Consider the following 23,286-nt stretch of genomic DNA (forward strand, 5'->3'; position numbering starts at 1 on the left):
ATAAATGAGTTACAGATTCACATAATCAGGCAGGACAATCCCACCACAATCAAACTATCATATAGAATGAACAGGTAAAAAAGGCATAGAATAAAAAAGTTACATTCCCAACAAGAACATATGTACAAGGGGAGAACTCTGACAGTAAACCGAAGTGGACCATTGGAGCTACTATGAGTCCTGAGCAGAAGATTGAGAAAGTATTAGCGCCTCCATTTCAGGAGAGATTGTGCAGTGATCTGAATTCCTTATGATTGAAAACAATGTAATTTATGACGTGGAGTGAATCCATGAAACCAGCGCTCGAGCCAACACATCTCCTGCAGGCGTGAATAAATGTATATTACAGCCATCAGCTACAAACAGCTTAGAGATATATCATGGCACAGGTGTAATGGTTTTTATGTAGTTTATCACAATCCTCCTTGAAATTAGTTTTAATACAAATTGAAAATTCAGAATAAATGGAAACTCTTACAATTGTACAGAAATTCACACTTGGCCTCACTGCACATTTAACCCCTTTACTCCCAAGGGTGGTTTGCACGTTAATGACCGAGCCAATTTTTACAATTCTGACCACTGTCCCTTTATGAGGTTATAACTCTGGAACGCTTCAACGGATCCCGGTGATTATGACAATGTTTTCTCGTGACATATTGTACTTCATGATAGTGGTAAAAAATTTTTGATAGTACCTGCGTTTATTTGTGAAAAAAATGGAAATTTGGCGAAAACGTTGAAAATTTCGCAATTTTCCAACTTTGAATTTTTATGCAATTAAATCACAGAGATTTGTCACACAAAATACTTAATAAGTAACATTTCCCACATGTCTAATTTACATCAGCACAATTTTGGAACCAATTTTTTTTTTTTTTGTTAGGGAGTTATAAGGGTTAAAAGTTGACCAGCAATTTCTCATTTTTACAACACCATTTGTTTTAGGGACCACATCTCATTTGAAGTCATTTTGAGGGGTCTATATGATAGAAAATACCCAAGTGTGACACCATTCTAAAAACTGCACCTCTCAAGGTGCTCAAAACCATATTCAAGAAGTTTATTAACCCTTCTGGTGCTTCACAGGAATTTTTGGAATGTTTAAATAAAAATGAACATTTAACTTTTTTTCACAAAAAATTTACTTCAGCTCCAATTTGTTTTATTTTACCAAGGGTAACAGGAGAAAATGGACCCCAAACATTGTTGTACAATTTGTCCTGAGTACGCCGATACCCCATATGTGGGGTTAAACCACTGTTTGGGCACATGACAGAGCTCGGCAGGGAAGGAGCGCCGTTTGACTTTTCAATGCAAAATTGACAGGAATTGAGATGGGACGCCATGTTGCGTTTGGAGAGCCACTGATGTGCCTAATCATTGAAACCCCCCACAAGTGACACCATTTTGGAAAGTAGACCCCCTAAGGAACTTATCTAGATGTGTTTTGAGCGCTTTGACCCACCAAGGGCTTCACAGAAGTTTATAATGCAGAGCCGTAAAAATAAAACAAACATTTTTTCCCACAAAAATTATTTTTTTAGCCCCCAGTTTTGTATTTTCCCGAGGGTAGCAGGAGAAATTCGACCCCAAAAGTTGTTGTCCAAGTTGTCCTGAGTACGCTGATACCCCATATGTGGGGGGGAACCACCGTTTGGGCGCATGGGAGGGCTCGGAAGGGAAGGAGTGCCATTTGGAATGCAGACTTAGATGGAATGGTCTGCAGACGTCACATTGCGTTTGCAGAGCCCCTAATGTACCTAAACAGTAGAAACCCCCCACAAGTGACCCCATTTTGGAAACTAGACCCCCCAAGGAACTTATCTAGATGTGTTGTGGGAACTTTGAACCCCCAAGTGTTTCACTACAGTTTATAACACAGAGCCGTGAAAATAAAAAATCTTTTTTTTCCCACAAAAATTATTTTTTAGCCCCCAGTTTTGTATTTTCCCAAGGGTAACAGGAGAAATTCGACCCCAAAGGTTGTTGTCCTATTTCTCCTGAGTACGCTGATACCCCATATGTTGGGGTAAACCCCTGTTTGGGCACACGGGAGAGCTTGGAAGGGAAGGAGCACTGTTTTACTTTTTCAACGCAGAATTGGCTGGAATTGAGATCGGACGCCATGTCGCGTTTGGAGAGCCCCTGATGTGCCTAAACAGTGGAAACCCCCCAATTATAACTGAAAACCTAATCCAAACACACCCCTAACCCTAATCCCAACGGTAACCCTAACCACACCTCTAACCCTGACACACCCCTAACCCTAATCCCAACCCTATTCCCAACTGTAAATGTAATCTAAACCCTAACCCTAACTTTAGCCCCAACCATAACTGTAGCCTTAACCCTAGCCCCAACCCTAACCCTAACCCTAGCCATAACCCTAGCCCTAAGCCTAGCCCTAACCCTAGCCCTAACCCTAGCCCTAATGAGAAAATGGAAATAAATAAATTTTTCTAATTTTTCCCTAACTAAGGGGGTGATGAAGGGGGGTTTCATTTACTTTTATAGCGGGTTTTTTAGCGGATTTTTATGATTGGCAGCCGTCACACACTGAAAGTCGCTTTTTATTGCAAAAAATATTTTTTGCGTTACCACATTTTGAGAGCTATAATTTTTCCATATTTTGGTCCCCAGAGTCAGGTGAGGTCTTGTTTTTTGCGGGACGAGTTGACGTTTTTATTGGTAACATTTTCTGGCACGTGACATTTTTTGATCGCTTTTTATTCCGAATTTTGTGAGGCAGAATGACCAAAAACCAGCTATTCATGAATTTCTTTTGGGGGAGGCGTTTATACCGTTCCGCGTTTGGTAAAATTGATAAAGCAGTTTTATTCTTCCGGTCAGTACGATTACAACGATACCTCATTTATATCATTTTTTTATGTTTTGGCGCTTTTATACGATAAAAACTATTTTATAGAAAAAATAATTATTTTTGCATCGCTTTATTCTCAGCACTATAACTTTATTATTTTTTTGCTGATGATGCTGTATGGCGGCTCTTTTTTTGCGGGACAAGATGAAGTTTTCAGCGGTACCATGGCTATTTATATCCGTCTTTTTGATCGCGTGTTATTCCACTTTTTGCTCGGCGGTATGATAATCAAGCGTTGTTTTTTGCTTCGTTTTTTTTTTCTTACGGTGTTTACTGAAGGGGTTAACTAGTGGACCAGTTTTATAGGTCGGGCCGTTACGGACGCGGCGATACTAAGTATGTGTACTTTTATTGTTTTTTTATTATTATTTAGATAAAGAAATGTATTTATGGGAATAATATATATATTTTTTCATTATTTAGGAATTTTTTTTTTTTTTTTACACATTTGGAAATTTTTTTTTTACTTTTTTACTTTGCCCCAGGGGGGGACATCACAGATCGATGATCTGACAGTTTGCACAGCACTCTGTCAGATCACCGATCTCACTTAGAGCAGTGCAGGCTTCACAGTGCCTGCTCTGAGCAGGCTCTGTGAAGCCACCTCCCTCCCTGCAGGACCCGAATGCCGCGGCCATCTTGGATCCGGGCCTGGAGCAGGGAGGGAGGTAGGCAGACCCTCGCAGCAACGCGATCACATAATACTTTTCAAGTGATTTTCTAACTTGTCATCACATTCTACGTACGCTGTCATTTGGCTTTGTAGTTTACAGATCTGGGCAGGTTACGGTCAGCATTTTCTAATCCCAGGAGGTAGGTGGATCCTCCAGGTTGTAAGTTCTATAGAAAAGGGCTTTCAATGCCCAGTCATTTGGGTGGAGGAGAACTTTGTGGTCTAGAGGCAAAATGGTGATCATGGTAATACGGCCGGACTATATAGTTACATAGTTATTAAGGTTGAAGGAAGACTTTAAGTCCATCTAGTTCAACCCATAGCCTAACCTAACTTGCCCTAACATGTTGATCCAGAGGAAGGCAAAAAAAACCCATGTGGCAAAGAGTAAGCTCCACTTTGGGGAAAAAAATTCCTTCCCGACTCCACATACATCAATCAGACTAGTTCCCTGGATCAACGCCCTATCAAAGAATCTAGTATATATATCCTGTAACATTATACTTTTCCAGAAAGGTATCCAGTCCCCTCTTAAATTTAAGTAACGAATCACTCATTACAACATCATACGGCAGAGAGTTCCATAGTCTCACTGCTCTTACAGTAAAGAACCCGCGTCTGTTATTATGCTTAAACCTTCTTTCCTCCAGACGTAGAGGATGCTCCCTTGTCCCTGTCTCAGGTCTATGATTAAAAAGATTATCAGAAAGGTCTTTGTACTGTCCCCTCATATATTTATACATTAAAATAAGATCACCCCTTAGTCTTCATTTTTCCAAACTGAATAACCCCAAGTGTAATAACCTATCTTGGTATTGTAGACCCCCAGTCCTCTAATACCCTTGGTCGCTCTTCTCTGCACCCGCTCCAGTTCAGCTATGTCTTTCTTATACACCGGAGACCAGAACTGTACACAGTATTCTAAGTGTGGTCGAACTAGTGACTTGTATAGAGGTAAAATTATGTTCTCCTCATGAGCATCTATGCCTCTTTTAATGCATCCCATTATTTTATTTGCCTTTGTAGCAGCTGCCTGACACTGGCCACTGAATATGAGTTTGTCATCCACCCATACACCCAGGTCTTTTTCATTGACAGTTTTGCCCAGAGTTTTAGAATTGAGCGCATAGTTATACATCTTATTACTTCTACCCAAGTACATGACCTTACATTTATCCCCATTTAAGCTCATTTGCCATTTATCAGCCCAAGCTTCTAGTTTACATAAATCATCCTGTAATATAAAATTGTCCTCCTCTGTATTGATTACCCTGCAGAGTTTAGTGTCATCTGCAAATATTAAAATTCTGCTCTGAATGCCCACTACAAGGTCATTAATAAATATGTTAAAAAGAAGAGGGCCCAATACTGACCCCTGTGGTACCCCACTGCTAAACGCGACCCAGTCCGAGTGTGCTCCATTAATAACCACCCTTTGTTTCCTATCCCTGAGCCAGCTCTTAACCCACTTACACATATTTTCCCCTATCCCCATTGTTCTCATTTTATGTATCAACCTTTTGTGTGGCACCGTATCAAAAGCTTTTGAAAAGTCCATATACACTATGTCCACTGGGTTCCCTTGGTCCAGTCCGGAACTTACCTCTTCATAGAAACTGATCAGATTAGTCTGACATGAACATTCCCTAGTAAACCCGTGCTGATACTGGGTCATGAGGTTATTCCTCTTCAGATACTCCAGTATAGCATCCCTTAGAATGCCCTCCAGGATTTTACCCACAGTAGAGGTTAAGCTTTCTGGCCTATAATTTCCGAGTTCAGTTTTTGTCCCCTTTTTGAATATTGGCACCACATTTGCTATACGCCAGTCCTGTGGTACAGACCCTGTTATTATGGAGTCTTTAAAGATTAAAAATAACGGTCTATCAATGACTGTACTTAATTCCTGCAGTACTCGGGGGTGTATCCCATCCGGGCCCGGAGATTTGTCAATTTTAGTGATTTTTAGACGCCGCCGTACTTCCTGCTGGGTTAAGCAGGTTACACTTAATGGGGAATTTTTGTTATCACTGATCATATTTTCTGCCATGGGGTTTTCTTGTGTAAATACTGATGAAAAAAAGTCATTTAGCATATTGGCTTTTTCCTCATCCTCATCCATCATTTCACCCTGACTATTTTTAAGGGGGTCAACACTATCGTTTTTTAGTTTCTTACTATTTACGTAGTTAAAGAATATTTTGGGATTATTTTTACTCTCCCTGGCAATGAGTCTCTCTGTCTCAATCTTTGCTGTCTTGATTTGCTTTTTACAGAATTTATTTACCGTATATACTCGAGATTTTCAGCCCATTTTTTTGGGCTGAAAGTCCCCCTCTCGGCTTATACTCGAGTCATACCCGGGGGTCGGCAGGGGAGGGGGAGCGGGGGCTGTGTAATTATACTTACCTGCTCCCGACGCGGTCCCTGCAGTCCCTGGCTTCCCCGGCGCTGCAGATTCTTCCTGTACTGAGCGGTCACATGGCACAGCTCATTACAGAAATGAATATGCGGCTCCACCTCTCATAGAGGTGGAGCCGCATATTCATTACTGTATATGAGCGGTAACGCTGACCGCTCAATACAGGAAGAAGATGCAGCGCCGGGGAAGAAGCAGGGATGCAGCGCCAGGACGAGGTAAGTATACGGGGAGGGGGAGCGCTGCCCTGCCCGGGTGTCGCTGTCTTCAGCAGTGACGCTCAGGTGAGAGGGCGCGGTGACGTAGTCAGTGCGCGCCCTCTGCTGAACGTCAGTGCCGAAGACAGAGCCACACGAGGAGCAGGTAAAAGTGCCGGGGTCCTGAGCGACGGAGAGGTGAGTATGTGATTTTTTTTTTGGCAGCAAAAGCAAATGGGGCAAGTGACTGTGCAGAGCATCTTATGGGACCATACGTGTGCAGCATTATAAGGGGCAAGTGGCTGTGCAGAGCATCTTATGGGGCCATACTTGTGCAGCACTATATGGGGCAAGTGGCTGTGCAGAGCATCTTATGGGGCCATACTTGTGCAGTATTATAAGGGGCAAGTGACTGTGCGGAGCATCTTATGGGGCCATACTTGTGCAGCATTATAAGGGGCAAGTGACTGTGCGGAGCATCTGTATGGGGCCATAACACTTGTGCAGCACTATATGGGGCAAGTGGCTGTGCAGAGCATCTGTATGGGGCCATAACACTTGTGCAGCACTATATGGGGCAAGTGACTGTATGGAGCATCTATATGGGGCCATAACACTTGTGCAGCACTATATGGGGCAAGTGACTGTACGGAGCATCTTATGGGGCCATAACGCTTGTGCAGCACTATATAGGGCAAATATCTCTATGGACCATCTTATGAGGCCCTTATTACCCTTTATGCAGCATTATATGGGGCATATTTTAAGATGGAGCATCTAATGGGGCCCATCAAACTTTATGGAGCATTATATGGGGCTCCTGATTCAATATGGATATTCAAAAACACAACCTACTGATGTCTCAATTAATTTTACTTTTATTGGTGGTATCTATTTTTACTTTTGAAATTTACCGGGAGCTGCTGCATTTTCCACCCTAGGCTTAAACTCGAGTCATTAAGTTTTCCCAGTTTTTTGTGGCAAAATTAGGGGGGTCGGCTTATACTCGAGTATATACGGTAATTTTCTGTATTTATTTATGCCTCATCACTACCTACTTCCTTTAACCCTCCGTCACATACAATATTCGGACTAACGAGTTCACATACAATGTGCCTGTCAGGCACCTGCTGGAAAAATACCTATAATATCTAATGTTTGCAATTTCAGTGCTCTAAAAGTGATCAGTGACCTTCATAGGGATGTAATAAAAGAGACTACACATAATCAGTTGCAAAAAAAAACATTTACTTAACATAAAACTAATAACTATGAAATACAAACTTTTCAAAACTCCCGCCAAATAGTCCCCAGTTCGACTCTCTCAAAAAAATGTGCAAAGAAAATTTTTGAACACAAACTTAATTTTAAGGTACCTTAAGTACTATTAAAAACATATTCAATCAGAAGTAGATGCTGAGGTTTCCCCAGAAAAGTCACACTTGCAGAGCAAATAGCAAGAATTACACACCATTTTTGCATGTGTCAGGCAAATTGCTTTATGACATTTGAGACATTCATAATTTGAAAGCCTTCTGGTTCCGCTTTCCGTTTGGCAGGTGGTGCATCTCCTTCTTTTGTGAGGTGGTGCAGATGGTGACTTTTCACCATCATCTTCTGGGCGGAACCTTTTGAGCTGAACTTGAAGGCGAGAGGGGATACCGATTGTTTTCACGCTTCTCCTGCGTAGCTCTCCAAGTACTAGTTCATGGGCCAATTTTTTCAGATACAATCGTCTACGGAGTGGTTCAAGCTTGTTTTCAAGATAAATTACTTGTGAATTTATACCACCCAAATTCAACATAGCAAAAAATATGACCATTGGCCAGCGTTTGATGTTTCTGCTGACGTTGAAAGTGGAGCACATCTGATCTGCTGTATCCACACCCCCTTTGGTGGCATTGTAAAATGTAATTATCTCCGGGTTTTTTTCTGCCCCAGTCCCAGGATCGATGGCAGCATCATCATGAAGTGTTGATAGAAGAAGTACGATTTTTTTGGCATGTGGTACATAGGAAACTAAAGCCTTTCCATTATGGAATGCAAACATACTGCTGTACTGTTGTCTCTCTTTCACACTTACAAACTGTGGCGGCAATTCCCTTTTGTTTTTTCTTACAGTTCCCACATATGACAGCTTCTGAATTTTCAGATAATCAGATCACAACTTGTAAACCAATTGTCAGCTGTAATATTGCGACCCGATCCAAATAAGGGTTGCTCACACAGTAAGGACCTTCTGGTTGTTTTCCTGCATAAACTTCCAGGTTGTAAGTGTAGGTCTTACTGGCATCAACAAGGGCATACATTTTTATTCCATATTTGTTTGGCTTTGATGGAATATATTGACGAAAGGCACATCTACCACGAAAACCAGGGAGCATTTCGTCAATAGTGAGATTCTCTCCAGGGTAATAACTTTGTTTACAGTTTACAACAAATCTTTGAAATATATCACGAATTGGAGCAAGTCGGTCATGTGTTTTGCGTTCGGTTCGGGTAGTTCTGTCGTCAAACCGAAGGCAACGAATTAGAATCTTGAATCTGTTTATGGACATAACAAGGCTAAATTTTTCAACTCCATCCCCATCTTTACCCCAAAGTTCCTCCAAACTTTGTCTATTTGCCCTATAAGCTCCTGCAAGGTACAGTAATCCAAAAAAAGCACGCAGTTCTATTTCATCTGTGGGCTTGATGGTTCTGTTGCAGATGTACTTGTCCTTTATAATGTCTATATATTGGTTGGTATATGTGACAATAGAGTCCAGAATGTCATCTGTAAATATACTGTTCCAGCATTCAACTGCAGTTTTTGCATTACGTGCAGTTCCTATTACTGCAGGAAGGTGAGTAATAATGTTTAATGGTTCCCTACGTTTTTTCTGGAATGGCTTCTTGTTCCATTTAGTATTTTTATCTTTTCCAATATAATATGATCCAACTTCTTCATCCTCACCACTGTCACCATCTTGCTCTGTTTCAGAATCCAGGACACATTCTTCCACCTCATCATGAGAATCAATCTCACTTTCCTCTCCTAAATCCTCATTCAGTGTGAGGTCTCTATCATCTAACAGCATGTTTACTTCCTCAACATCAAGTTGTTTGGATAAATTGTACATTTTCCTCTCCATTTCAGCAGATAATCTGAAGCAAGAGAAGGAATATGTTAGGGAACTACTGTATATGCCTGAGCAGCACACTTTCTTTTATAAAATCTCCCTTATTTCTATGAAATATCCTCACATTTTGTGTTATACATTCATAAAACAAGCTAAATAAACTATTGTGATGAATAAAAACATAAAATACCAATCTTACTGAATGTGACGTATTCACATACAATGAGCCTGAGAGATCTGTGCAGCTATATCCTCTCCCCTGAAGCTCTGAAATCCAACTGTGATATCAGGTTTCACAGACCTTCAAGAGACAGGAGACTACCTGGAGGGAGGGGGTTTCCTCACAATCTGGTGAGGAAGGAGAAATGAAAGTAAAAGAGAAGCGCCTGTCAGATCAGTTGTATGTGACGGAGGGTTAATTCTCTAAATGCTTTCTTTTTGTCATTATTGCGCACCTTACGGCTCTATTTAGCCATATTGGTTTCCTCCTATTTCTAGCATGTTTATTCCCATACGGTATATGCTGTGCACAGGTCCTATCCAGGATGCTAATAAAGGTCTCCCATTTTCTTTGCGTATTTTTATGTCTCAGGATATCGTCCCAGTTAATTGCACCAAGATCCTCTCTCATCCGTTGGAAATTTGCCCTCCTGAAGTTTAGTGTCCTTGTAACCCCTCTATTACACATCTTTTTAAAGGATACATCACCGATAAAGCAGCCACAGCCGGTGACTGAGAAGAATCTGTGATTTCTCTGCATTTAGTGGTTACTACTCACCTGGGTAGTCATATGTAGGAATCTCCTCTTTACACCACTCATCACCCCTCACATATGTCTCTGTAGTATTAATAGGGGTCAGATCTTCACCCTGAAACAAATATAATAAAAGTCACCGACAGATGGAGAAGTCACATCTATGATCAGCTCTAATGCTGTCATCTCCACCGTTCTCATTACACAAGTGTAAAACATATAATACTGTTGGATAAAACAAGACTGAGCACAAGACCTTCACAGCCATCTACACATCATAGGGGAGATCTCATGACACCTTCTCTCCATCTACCTGATGATCCTGAGGAGCGCTGGGATCTTCTTGTTTACAGTCCTGTGGAAGAAGAGGATGGGGACATCTCTCTGGTGTTGTCCTCTTACTGGATAGATCTGGAGAAAATACATACAGGGACTGAATTCATTCTTTACATACAGATAATAATAGGCCGTGTGTATTTAGTCCTGTCATGTAGATAAATTCCTTTAGGGGTCTAGTTTCCAAAATGGGGTCACTTGTTTAGGCACATCAAGGGCTCTCCAAACACAGCATGGCCTCCGCTATCAATTCCAGCCAATTTTGCATTCCAAAAGTCAAATGGCGCTCCTTCCCTTCTGAGCCCTGCCGTGCACTCAAACAGTAGTTTAGCCCCACATATGGGTTATCGGCGTACTCAGGAGAAATTGCACAACAAATTGTATGGCGCAATTTCACCTTTTAGGCTAAGTGCACACGTTGCAGAATTGCCGCGGAAATATCCGCGGCAATTCTGAACTTCCTGCCGCGGGTATATCGCATGCGGAATTGGCATGCATATTCCCGCAGAAAACTAGTGTTTTGCAAGCATAATTAGCTTGCAGAATGCTAGCGCTTTCCAAGCGATCTGTAGCATCGCTTGGAAAACTGATTGACAGGTTGGTCACACTTGTCAAACAGTGTTTGACAAGTGTGACCAACTTTTTACTATTGATGCACCCTATGCCGCATCAATAGTAAAAGATCTAATGTTAAAAATAATTTAAAAAAATAAAAAATGGTTATACTCACCTACCACAAACAGCCGATCTCCTCAGCGGCTTCCGTTCCTATAGATGGTGTGTGTGCAGGACCTTCGATGACATTGCGGTCACGTGACCGCGACGTCATCGCGGTCATGTGACTGCGACATCATCGCAGGTCCTTCACACACCATCTACAGGAACGGAAGGGGCCGCGTGCAGCGCTGAGGGGCAGGAAGACTCCGGGGGCCATCGAAGGTGAGTATATCACGATTTTTTTACTTTCTTTTTTTTTACCAATTATATGGTGCCCAGTCTGTGGAAGAGAGTCTCCTCTCCTCCACCCTGGGTACCAACCGCACATGATCTGATTACTTCCCGCATGGTGGACATAGCCCCATGTGGGAAGTAAGCAGATCAATGCATTCCTAGGTGTGCGGAATCCCCGCGATTCTGCAAATTTAATGAACATGCTACGTTTTTTTCTGGAATGCGAATCCGCTCAGGGAAAAAATGCACCATGTACACAAAAAATGCGGATTGCATTCTATTAAATAGGATGCTTAATGTGAGCGTTTTTTTCGTGGTTTTATAGCGTTTTTATAGCGAAAAACCACGAAACAAACGCGAAAAATCTGCTACGTGTGCACACAGCCTTACCCTTATGAAAAATGCAAAACATGGGGCTAAAATAGATTTATTTGGGAAAATTTGATTTTTTTTTTTTATTTCCACAGCTCAACACTATAAACTTCTGTGAAGCACCTGTGGTCTCAATGTACTCAATACACTCTAGATAAGTTCCAAATGGTGTCACTTGTGGTGTGTTTCCACTGTTTAGGCACATCAGGGGCTCTCCAAACGCGACATGGCAACTGCTAATTATTCCAGCATATTTTACATTCAAAAAGTCAAATAGCGCTCCTTTCCTTCCGCTCTCTGCCGTGTGCCTAAACAGTAGTATTCCCCCACATATGGGGTATCTGCATGCTCAGGAGTAATTGCAATACAAAATGTATAGTTCACTTTCTCCTATTACCCTTGCGAAAGTAAAAGAAATTAGGCCTAAAGGAACATTTTTGTGAAAGAAAAGTAAATGCTTATTTTTTCCTTCCACAGTCCATTAATTCCTGTGAAGCACCTGAAGGGATAATAAACTTCTTTAATGTGGTTTTGAGCACCTTGAGGGGTGTAGTTCTTAGAATGGTGTCACTTTTGGGTATTTTCTGTCATGTACACCCCTCAAAGTGACTTAAAATGTGAGGTGGTTCCTAAAAAAATGGTTTTGTAAAATTTGTTGAAAAAATGAAAAATTACTGGTCAACTTTTAACCCTTATAACGTCCCCCCCCCCCAAAAAAAAAAAAATTGGTTCCAAAATTGTGCTGATGTAATGTAGTGTGGGAAATGTTATTTATTAACTATTTTGTGCGATAGAACTCTCCGATTTAAGGGCTAAAAAATTAAAAGTTTGAAAATTGTGAAATTTTCCAAATTTTTTGCCAAATTTCCTTTTTTCCACAAATAAACGCAAGTCATGTCAAAGACATTTTACATCTAACATGAAGTACAATATGTCACGAGAAAACAGTGCAAGAATCACCGGGATACATGCAAGCGTTTCAGAGTTATAACCTCATAAAGTGACAGTAGTCAGAATTGTAAAAATTGGCCAGGTTTACGAAGGCAAAAACAGGCCGGGGCACGAAAGGGTTAACTGAAAACTACAAATAAAGAATAAACAACAACAACCACAAGACGGATTTCATCACCAGGTATCAATGTAATCAGTATAACGGCGCTGACCTGACACTGTCTGTAGGTTACTGTGCACAATCCTGCTGACAGGTTCACTTTAAACTAAGATCTTAGGTATTTGGAAGAGGCGATGGAGAGATTTTCTTAAGACTATAAATGAGTTACAGACTCACATAAGTCAGGCAGGACAATCCCACCACAATCAAACTATCATATAGAATGAACAGGTAAAAAAAGGCATAGAATAAAAAAGTTACATTCCCAAAAACAACATATGTACAAGGGGAGAACTCTGACAGTAAACCGGAGTGGACCATTGGAGCTACTATGAGTCCTGAGCAGAAGATTGAGAAAGTATTAGCGCCTCCATTTCAGGAGAGATTGTGCAGTAATCTGAATTCCTTATAATTAAAAACAATGTAATTTATGATGTGGAGTGAATCCATGAAACCAGGACTGAAGCTATGCTAACACATCTCCTGCAGGCGTGACTAAATGTATATTACAGCCATCAGCCACGCACGGCTCAGAGATATATCATGGCACAGGTGTAATGGTTTTTATGTAGTTTATCACAATCCTCCTTGAAATTAGTTTTAATACAAATTGAAAATTCAGAATAAAGGGAAACTCTTATTATTGTACAGAAATTCACACTTGGCCTCACTGCACATTTAATGTCGTCGATCATAAAAGTGAAGTTTGGCCAGAAAGACTGGACCTGGTCATGTAGGGACCATATGAGCACATTCAGCAGAACAGAATGGAGAAAAGATAGATTCATCCAATAAGATATCAAGGTTCTAGGAAGCCAACAGCATCATTACCCTCCGCTTTCTCTTACAGAACCGTCATAATACTTTTAAAGTGATTTTCTAACTTGTCATCACATTCAACGTACGCTGTCATTTGGCTTTGTAGTTTACAGATCTGGGTAGGTTACGGTCACCGTTTTCTAATCCCAGGAGGTAGGTGGATCTACCAGGTTGTAAGTTCTATAGAAAAGGGCTTTCAATGCCCAAAGACATTTGGGTGGAGGAGAATGTTGTGGTCTAGAGGCAAAATGGTGATCATGGTAATACGGCCGGACTACATAGTAACATAGTTATTAAGGTTGAAGGAAGACTTTAAGTCCATCTAGTTCAACCCATAGCCTAACCTAACATGCCCTAACATGTTGATCCACAGGAAGGCAAAAAAAAACCATGTGGCAAATAGTAAGCTCCATTTTGGGAAAAAAAAATTCCTTCCCGACTCCACATACGTCAATCAGACTAGTTCCCTGGATCAACGCCCTATCAAAGAATCTAGTGTATATATCCTGTAACATTATACTTTTCCAGAAAGGCATGCAGTCCCCTCTTAAATTTAAGAAACGAATCACTCATTACAACATCATACGGCAGAGAGTTCCATAGTCTCACTGCTCTTACAGTAAAGAATCTGCGTCTGTTATTATGCTTAAACCTTCTTTCCTCCAGACGTAGAGGATGCCCCCTTGTCCCTGTCTCAGGTCTATGGTTTAAAAGATCATCAGAAAGGTCTTTGTACTGTCCACTCATATATTTATACATTGTAATAAGATCACCCCTTAGTCTTCGTTTTTCCAAACTGAATAACCCCAAGTGTAATAACCTATCTTGGTATTGTAGACCCCCAGTCCTCTAATAACCTTGGTCGCTCTTCTCTGCACCCGCTCTAGTTCAGCTATGTCTTTCTTATACACCGGAGACCAGAACTGTGCACAGTATTCTAAGTGTGGTCGAACTAGTGACTTGTATAGAGGTAACATTATGTCCTCCTCATGTGCATCTATGCCTCTTTCAATGCATCCCATTATTTTATTTGCCTTTGTAGCAGCTACCTGACACTGGCCACTAAATATGAGTTTGTCATCCACCCATACTCCCAGGTCTTTTTCATTGACGGTTTTGCCCAGAGTTTTAGAATTAAGCGCACAGTTTTACATCTTATTACTTCTACCCAAGTGCATGACCTTACATTTATCCCCATTAAAGCTCATTTGCCATTTATCAGCCCAAGCATCTAGATTACATAAATCATCCTGTAATATAAAATTGTCTTCCTCTGTATTGATTACCCTGCAGAGTTTAGTGTCATCTGCAAATATTGAAATTCTACTCTGAATGCCCCCTACAAGGTCATTAATAAATATGTTAAAAAGAAGAGGGCCCAATACTGACCCCTGTGGTACCCCACTGCTAACCGCGACCCAGTCCGAGTGTGCTCCATTAATAACCACCCTTTGTTTCCTATCTCTGAGTCACCTCTTAACCCACTTACACATATTTTCCCCTATCCCCATTGTTCTCATTTTATGTATCAACCTTTTGTGTGGCACCGTATCAAAAGCTTTTGAAAAGTCCATATACACTACGTCCACTGGGTTCCCTTAGTCCAGTCCGGAACTTACCTCTTCATAGAAACTGATCAGATTAGTCTGACATGAACGGTCCCTAGTAAACCCGTGCTGATACTGGGTCATGAGGTTATTCCTCTTCAGATACTCCAGCATAGCATCCCTTAGAATGCCCTCCAGGATTTTACCCACAGTAGAGGTTAAGCTTACTGGCCTATAATTACCGAGTTCAGTTTTTGTCCTCTTTTTGAATATTGGCACCACATTTGCTATACGCCAGTCCTGTGGTACAGACCCTGTTATTATGGAGTCTTTAAAGATGAAAAATAACGGTCTATCAATGACTGTACTTAATTCCTGCAGTACTCGAGGGTGTATCCCATCCGGGCCCGGAAATTTGTCAATTTTAGTGATTTTTAGACGCCGCCGTACTTCCTGCTGGGTTAAGCAGGTGACACTTAATGGGGAATTTTTGTTATCACTGATCATATTGTCTGCCATGGGATTTATACTATCCGTTGGGGTTATGGAGTTATCTATATTTATATTTATACTTGCAGATTTTTTGGCATGTTACCACTATGAATGATATGTTAAATACGCATTTCTTTACTCCATGCATGTCAGGACTCATATGAATGCTATGTATTATCTTCAGCCGCGGATCACCCATCCCATCTAGTTTTGTTTATATGCACCATGGTCTTATCCACTGATCCTTTCTGGTTTTATATATAACATACTATGTTCTTCAATAAAGTTGTATATTTTTATATTTAATTCCTGGTCTTTTGATCGTCTTCTGTTCTTTTGGGTTTTTGTTTGTCATTTTTTGACGATTGACCACTCACAGGTCCCATTGGCAGTGACAATATGATACGTTATTAATTAGTCATCCTCTTATTCACACTATGTCACTCAGATTTTTGTTGGTATTTTCTTACATTGTTGTTACTGTGTTTTGCACAGGTTACTCCTGCTCCAACAAAATGGACTATAAAGCCAAGGAGAAGGTTTGGCTTAACCAGATTGAACATGTGTTTGGTGGTGAGACCACTGACTCGCAGCAGTCCGGCATTCACAATTGGGACAATCAGTTTTCGGATCTCAAAACATTATTTGTCAAAAGAACTAAAATATGGTGGAATCGTGCATTTCTCGAAAAATATAAATCCCGCCAGATTATTCCTCGAGGTTTACGTATCAAAGTAATTCCTGCCTTCCCAGTGGAGGATGACATCTTTGTCTCGATGTGGGAGGAGGCGTGCACTAACTGCTCCACTACTTTTATTCAACTTCTGATTGATCTGAACTCCAAGTCCATTACCAAACTGGACTCATCAATTGATATAGCTTTGTCTGAATTTAAATCTAAATGTCCAAATGAATTATTTAAAAATTTTGAGTTACAATTAGAAAAGACACTGGATGCTTTGGTTAAAAATATTAATGAGACTCAAACCTCAAAATTTAATCGTGACACACAGGATTTCCAGAGCAACAATGTCTTTTTCTGGAAATCTGCATTATCTAGACCCAAGCGGACTAAACGCACTCCTTCAGTCTCATCCGTCTCCTCTATTAGTGAACATTCTGATTCGGCTTCCTCTACATTCACTACTCGATCTGGGGCTAATTATAAGAGGACACGTGAACACAACTATCATCCATACAGAAGGAATGATCGTGGTTCGCCTGTTGGTCCCAAGAGGGATAATAAGGTAATCAATCTCAGTCATTATAATTTTTCTGCCACAGAGTTGGCCTTATTAAGCAAGGGCCTTACCTTTTCTCCAGCTTCCAGATTTGACACTTTTCTGGCTATTAAGGATCTACACATTTTTGCCAGATCATTACTTTTTAAAAAGCACTTTCATGATGGTAATTTACATACTCTATTCCCTACAGAGGAGGAACAATCCACCCTGAGAATCTTGGAGGAACTCTACGCTGAACATCATACACCAATTAATGGTAAGATACCTCCATCGATTCGCCCTAGATCCAAGAAGTTCCCCCCTCTCTCCACTTGTGCCAATGTGGACCTATTTGTCCAGATGGTCACCAAAGACCTTGTGGATATTCCAAGGTCTATTACGAAGGACAATTTATCCCGCCGTGAGCGAGACTGCCTTCACAAACTTCAAAAACTACCAGACGTCGAATTTAAACCAGCTGATAAAGGTGGAAATATAGTCGTATGGCCAACATCCATGTACGAAAAAGAAGTTTATCGTCAGCTTAATGATAAAGTGTGCTATAAAAAACTAACTTATAATCCTTTATCTACATTTAAAGCACAGTTGCAATTGATCCTGGACCGGGCAGTAGAGTCAGAGGTGATTACAAAAGAATTGTCAACTGCTTTAGTTGTCAACGAACCCACCATTCCTACCCTCTACCTACTGCCCAAAATTCATAAGAATAGTACTTCACCACCTGGACGTCCTATAGTTTCCGGAGGGGGGAACTTCTTGGAGCATGTCGGTCGATGGATTGATTCTATTCTGCAACCTTGCGTGGAGAGTCTTCCATCATTTCTTAAAGATACAGGTGCTTTCCTCAAATTAATCGACGGTATTGAAATTGACCCTGAGTCCGTCTTGGTGGTGGCCGATGTTGAATCTTTGTACACTAGCATTAGGCACCATGACGGCCTCAGGGCGACCAAATATTACCTCAACATGTCCAATTTCCCTATTTCTTTTCAAAATTTTGTTTTGGAGGTACTTGAATTTGCTTTGACCCATAATTTTTTTACTTTTAAGGGGTCCTTTTTCCTACAGCTCCAAGGAACAGCAATGGGAGCGGCCTTTGCGCCGTCCTATGCTAATCTGTTCCTTGGGCTGTGGGAGAGGGACCTCTCCCTGTCAGATCCTGCCTCGTCTATCGACCGTGTCCTTCTTTGGACGCGGTACATAGACGACGTTTTCATGATCTGGCAGGGCCCCATACATCTTTTACAGGAGTTTATGAGTTCCTTGAACAATAATTCAATCAATGTACGTATTACTTACCATCATGATAGTCATAGTGTCGAATTTCTGGATGTTCTAATTAAGCGTGACAGCGCCAACTTATTACAAACTGACATCTATAGGAAATCCACTTCTACTAATTCTCTCTTGCACGCCTCCTCTGCCCATCCTAGACATGTTGTTCAATCCGTACCCACAGGACAGTTCCTCCGTCTTCGGCGGATCTGTTCTGACATTGGGGATTTTGAAAGGCAAGCAGATGATTTGAAAAAGAGATTCTATCAAAGGGGGTATAGCCATCGTATGGTTAAAAAGGCGTACAATCGAGCCAGGCATTCCTCCCGCCATGACTTGATCTATAAATCTAACGCGAAACTACCCGACGGGAAGATTCGTTTTGTTACGGACTACCATAACCAATTTTCAGCCGTTCGAGCAGCCCTTAATAAATCCTGGCCAATTTTACGGATGGATCCTATTCTGTCCCAATATCTACCGAGCAGGCCCGCCATTACCACAAGAAGATCCAAAAATTTACGGGATCTTTTGGTGCATAGCCAGTATGTTGGCAATATTAAAACCACCTTTTTGGATCAATATCCTCGTAAATTAGGTTGCACCCCGTGTGGACATTGCGTGGCCTGCCCTAATGTTGAGAAATGCAATTCCTTCTTTAATTCCGACAGATCCAGAAATTTTGATATCAGGAAATCCATCAACTATACTACACGCAATGTTATTTACTTTGCCATATGTCCCTGCGGATTAATCTACATTGGATTAACTACCCGCCCTTTTAAAATTCGCATTAGGGAACATGTTCTGGGGATAACAGCTGCAGCTGGGACTATTGATCCTTCTGTATTAAAGACCATTCCCCGTCATTTCTTTTTGCATCATAATTGCGATGCCACCCTTTTAAGGATTAGGGGTATTGATACACTGGCTACTAATATCCGTGGGGGTAAGGTATCACAGCGTCTTGCCCAGCTTGAGTCCCGCTGGATATGGAGGCTGGGTACACTACATCCTAAGGGACTCAATGAACAAATTAGTTTTGCCCCTTTTTTGTGAAGCTGTCCTGCTGCATTGTTAGTCTTTCCATCTGTGCTATAACAATACGTGTGTTTTTATTTATGTGTGTTTTTCTATTTTTAACTGTTTGTCATTTTTCATTTTTTAGTTTGAGGTCCCACCACTTTATTTCTTTGTTTGGCTTAACATCTGATTCGTCCGTTGAATTATGCATCCGGAAAACATCTGATGTCTACATCGTTCATACACAGTTGTCTTCTGATATATATTTTATGTGACTGTTCTACTTTATGTATGCAGTGCCTTTGTCGGTGTGCCTATACTGTTCTTACATTCATGCCATATTCATACTCTCCATGCCATGTTTTGTATAGTTCTGTCATCTTTAGGGATTGTTCGTGTGCGCATGCCCGCCCTGCCCGCCGCGCTACTCGGCTTTCTGCGTCTCCTTGGTGATGTGGCTCCCGCTGTGCTCCGTAGCACTGTGGCTCCGCCTCCCTTTGACGTGGACGCCGATGTGCGAGGTTGGGAGTTGAGTGCGCATGCGCCGCTTCCGTAACATCCCTTGTGTTTTCTTTATTTATTTCTTCGCCCAGTGGATGTGGCGTACATTCACAGTTATGATTATTACCATAGTATGGATTACCAGCATTATTATACTAGGTTTATGGCATCCGGCACTGTCTTACTTGTATATACATCTCGCATCACTTCCGGTCTCTTTTCATTGGTTGGGTCTTGTTTTTAAACCGCACATCCTGTAGTATCACCACGCCCCCTGACGAAGGCTCCGCCGAAACGCGCGTCGGGGTGATGTGGTGACCGCGGACTCCTCTCTGTACCCCTCCGTTGCCACTCCGTGTGATTTTCTCTCCGGTCTGAGGTATGCGCCACTAGGGTACTTGTATCCCGTCAGCACCTTGCATTTCTATATTTTAGAGGTATGCGTCATTAGGGTACTTGTATCCTGCCAGCACCTTTTACTCCATCTTCTGTGTGTGGCAAACATATATATATATATCCTGGTGTTTTCCATTATACTATCCGTTGGGGTTATGGAGTTATCTATATTTATATTTATACTTGCAGATTTTTTGGCATGTTACCACTATGAATGATATGTTAAATACGCATTTCTTTACTCCATGCATGTCAGGACTCATATGAATGCTATGTATTATCTTCAGCCGCGGATCACCCATCCCATCTAGTTTTGTTTATATGCACCATGGTCTTATCCGCTGATCCTTTCTGGTTTTATATATAACATACTATGTTCTTCAATAAAGTTGTATATTTTTATATTTAATTCCTGGTCTTTTGATCGTCTTCTCTTCTTTTGGGTTTTCATGGGATTTTCTTGCGTAAATACTGATGAAAAAAGTCATTTAGCATATTGGCTTTTCCTCATCCTCATCCACTATTTCACCCAGACTAATTTTAAGGGGCCAACACTATCGTTTTTTAGTTTCTTACTATTTATGTAGTTAAGGAATATTTTGGGATTATTTTTACTCTCTCTGGCAATGAGTCTCTCTGTCTCAATCTTTGCTGCCTTGATTTGCTTTTTACAGAATTTATTTAATTTTCTGTATTTATTTATGCCTCATCACTACCTACTTCCTTTAATTCTCTAAATGTTTTCTTTTTGTCATTATTGCGCCCCTTACAGCTCTATTTAGCCATATTAGTTTCCTCCTATTTCTAGTATGTTTATTCCCATACGGTATATGCTGTGCACAGGTCCTATCCAGGATGCTAATAAATGTCTCCCATTTTCTTTGTGTATTTTTATGTCTTAGATATCATCCCAGTTAATTGCACAACGATCCTCTCTCATCCATTGGAAATTTGCCCTCCTGAAGTTTAGTGTCCTTGTAACCCCTCTACTACACATCTTATTAAAGGATACATCACCGATAAAGCAGCCACAGCCGGTGACTGAGAAGAATCTGTGATTTCTCTGCATTTAGTGGTTACTACTCACCTGGGTAGTCATATGTAGGAATCTCCTCTTTACACCACTCATCACCGCTCACATATGTCTCTGTAGTATTAATAGGGGTCAGATCTTCACCCTGAAACAAATATAATAAAAGTCACCGACAGACGGAGAAGTCACATCTATGATCAGCTCTAATCCTGTCATCTCCACCGTTCTCATTACACAAGTATAAAACATATAATACTGTTGGATAAAACAAGACTGAGCACAAGACCTTCACAGCCATCTACACATCATAGGGGAGATCTCATGACACCTTCTCTCCATCTACCTGATGATCCTGAGGAGCATTGGGATCTTCTTTTTTACAGTCCTGTGGAAGAAGAGGATGGGGACATCTCTCTGGTGTTGTCCTCTTACTGGATAGATCTGAAGAAAATACATACAGGGACTGAATTCATTCTTTACATACAGATAATAATAGGCCGTGTGTATTTAGTCCTGTCATGTAGATAAATTCCTTTAGGGGTCTAGTTTCCAAAATGGGGTCACTTGTTGGGAGTTTCCACTGTTTAGGCACATCAGGGGCTCTCCAAACACAACATGGCTTCCGCTATCAATTCCAGCCAATTTTGCATTCCAAAAGTCAAATGGCGCTCCTTCCCTTCTGAGCCCTGCCGTGCACTCAAACAGTAGTTTAGCCCCTCATATGGGTTATCGGCGTACTCAGGAGAAATTGCACAACAAATTGTATGGCGCAATTTTACCTTTAAGGCTAAGTGCACACGTTGCAGAATTGCGGCGGAAATTTCCACGGCAATTCTGCGCCTCCTGCCGCAGGTATATCGCATGCGGAATTGGCATGCATATTCCCGCAGAAAACTAGCGTTTTGCAAGCATAATTAGCTTGCAGAATGCTAGCGTTATTCAAGCGATCTGTAGCATCGCTTGGAAAACTGATTGACAGGTTGGTCACACTTGTCAAACAGTGTTTGACAAGTGTGACCAACTTTTTACTATTGATGCAGCCTATGCCGCATCAATAGTAAAAGATCTAATGTTAAAAATAATAATTAAAAAAAAAATGGTTATACTCACCTACCGCAAACAGCCGATCTCCTCAGCGGCTTCCGTTCCTATAGATGGTGTGTGTGCAGGACCTTCGATGACGTCGTCCTTCACACATGATCTACAGGAATGAAAGCGGCCGCGTGCAGCCATCGAAGGTGAGTGTATCACGATTTTTTTATTTTAATTCTTTTTTTTTTACCAATTACCATATATACTCGAGTATAAGCCGAGATTTTCAGCCCAAATTTTTGGGCTGAAAGTGCCCCTCTCGGCTTATACTCGAGTCATGGTGGGCGGCAGGGTCGGCGGGTGAGGGGGAGAGGGCGCTGAGGCATACTCACCTAGTCCCGGCGCTCCTGGCGCTGTCCCTGCAGTCCCACGGTCTCCGGGTGCCGCAGCTCTTCCTCTGTCAGCGGTCAAGTGGGACCGCTCATTAGAGAAATGAATATGGACTCCACTCCCATAGGGGTGGAGCTGCATATTCATTTCTCTAATGAGCGGTGCCAGTGACCGCTGATAGAGGAAGAGGCTGCGGCACCGAAGACCAGCTGTCCGGGGGAAGGAGCGGGACGCCTGGAGCAGGTAAGTATTAGATATTCACCTGTCCACGTTCCACCCGCCGGGCGCCACTCCATCTTTCCGGCGTCTCTCCGCACTGACTGTGCAGGTCGGAGGGCGCGATGACGCATATAGTGTGCGTGCCGCCCTCTGCCTGATCAGTCAGTGCAGAGAGACGCCGGGACCGGACGCTGAGGAGCTGCAAGCAAGAGAGGTGAGTATGGCATTTTTTTTGTTATTATTGCAGCAGCAGCAGCAAGGGCACAGCTTTATAAGGAGCATCTATGGGGCAATAATGAACGGTGCAGAGCACTATATGGCACAGCTATGGGGCAATAATGCACGGTGCAGAGCACTATATGGCACAGCTATGGGGCAATAATGAACGGTGCAGAGCACTTTATGGCACAGCTATGGGGCAATAATGCACGGTGCAGAGCACTATATGGCACAGCTATGGGGCAATAATGAACGGTCCAGAGCACTATATGGCACA

General features: G+C 41.7%; 1 protein-coding gene across 3 annotated transcripts in view; it reads right to left on the reverse strand.

Moving 5' to 3' along the window:
- The window catches only part of LOC138663413 (zinc finger protein 135-like), a 134,479-nt gene that overhangs the window by 65,429 nt on the left and 45,764 nt on the right, over positions 1-23,286 (reverse strand). For all 3 annotated transcript variants that reach the window (XM_069749609.1, XM_069749608.1, XM_069749607.1), the window contains 4 exons: positions 21,493-21,590; positions 21,204-21,294; positions 10,363-10,460; positions 10,074-10,164 (listed from right to left, as the gene is read on the reverse strand). In XM_069749609.1, coding sequence (XP_069605710.1) covers positions 10,074-10,164; positions 10,363-10,460; positions 21,204-21,294; positions 21,493-21,590 — 378 coding nt within the window. The remainder of the gene's footprint in view (positions 1-10,073; positions 10,165-10,362; positions 10,461-21,203; positions 21,295-21,492; positions 21,591-23,286) is intronic.

The sequence above is a fragment of the Ranitomeya imitator genome, chromosome 2 (assembly GCF_032444005.1).
Source record: "Ranitomeya imitator isolate aRanImi1 chromosome 2, aRanImi1.pri, whole genome shotgun sequence".
NCBI classification, from domain to species: domain Eukaryota; kingdom Metazoa; phylum Chordata; class Amphibia; order Anura; family Dendrobatidae; genus Ranitomeya; species Ranitomeya imitator.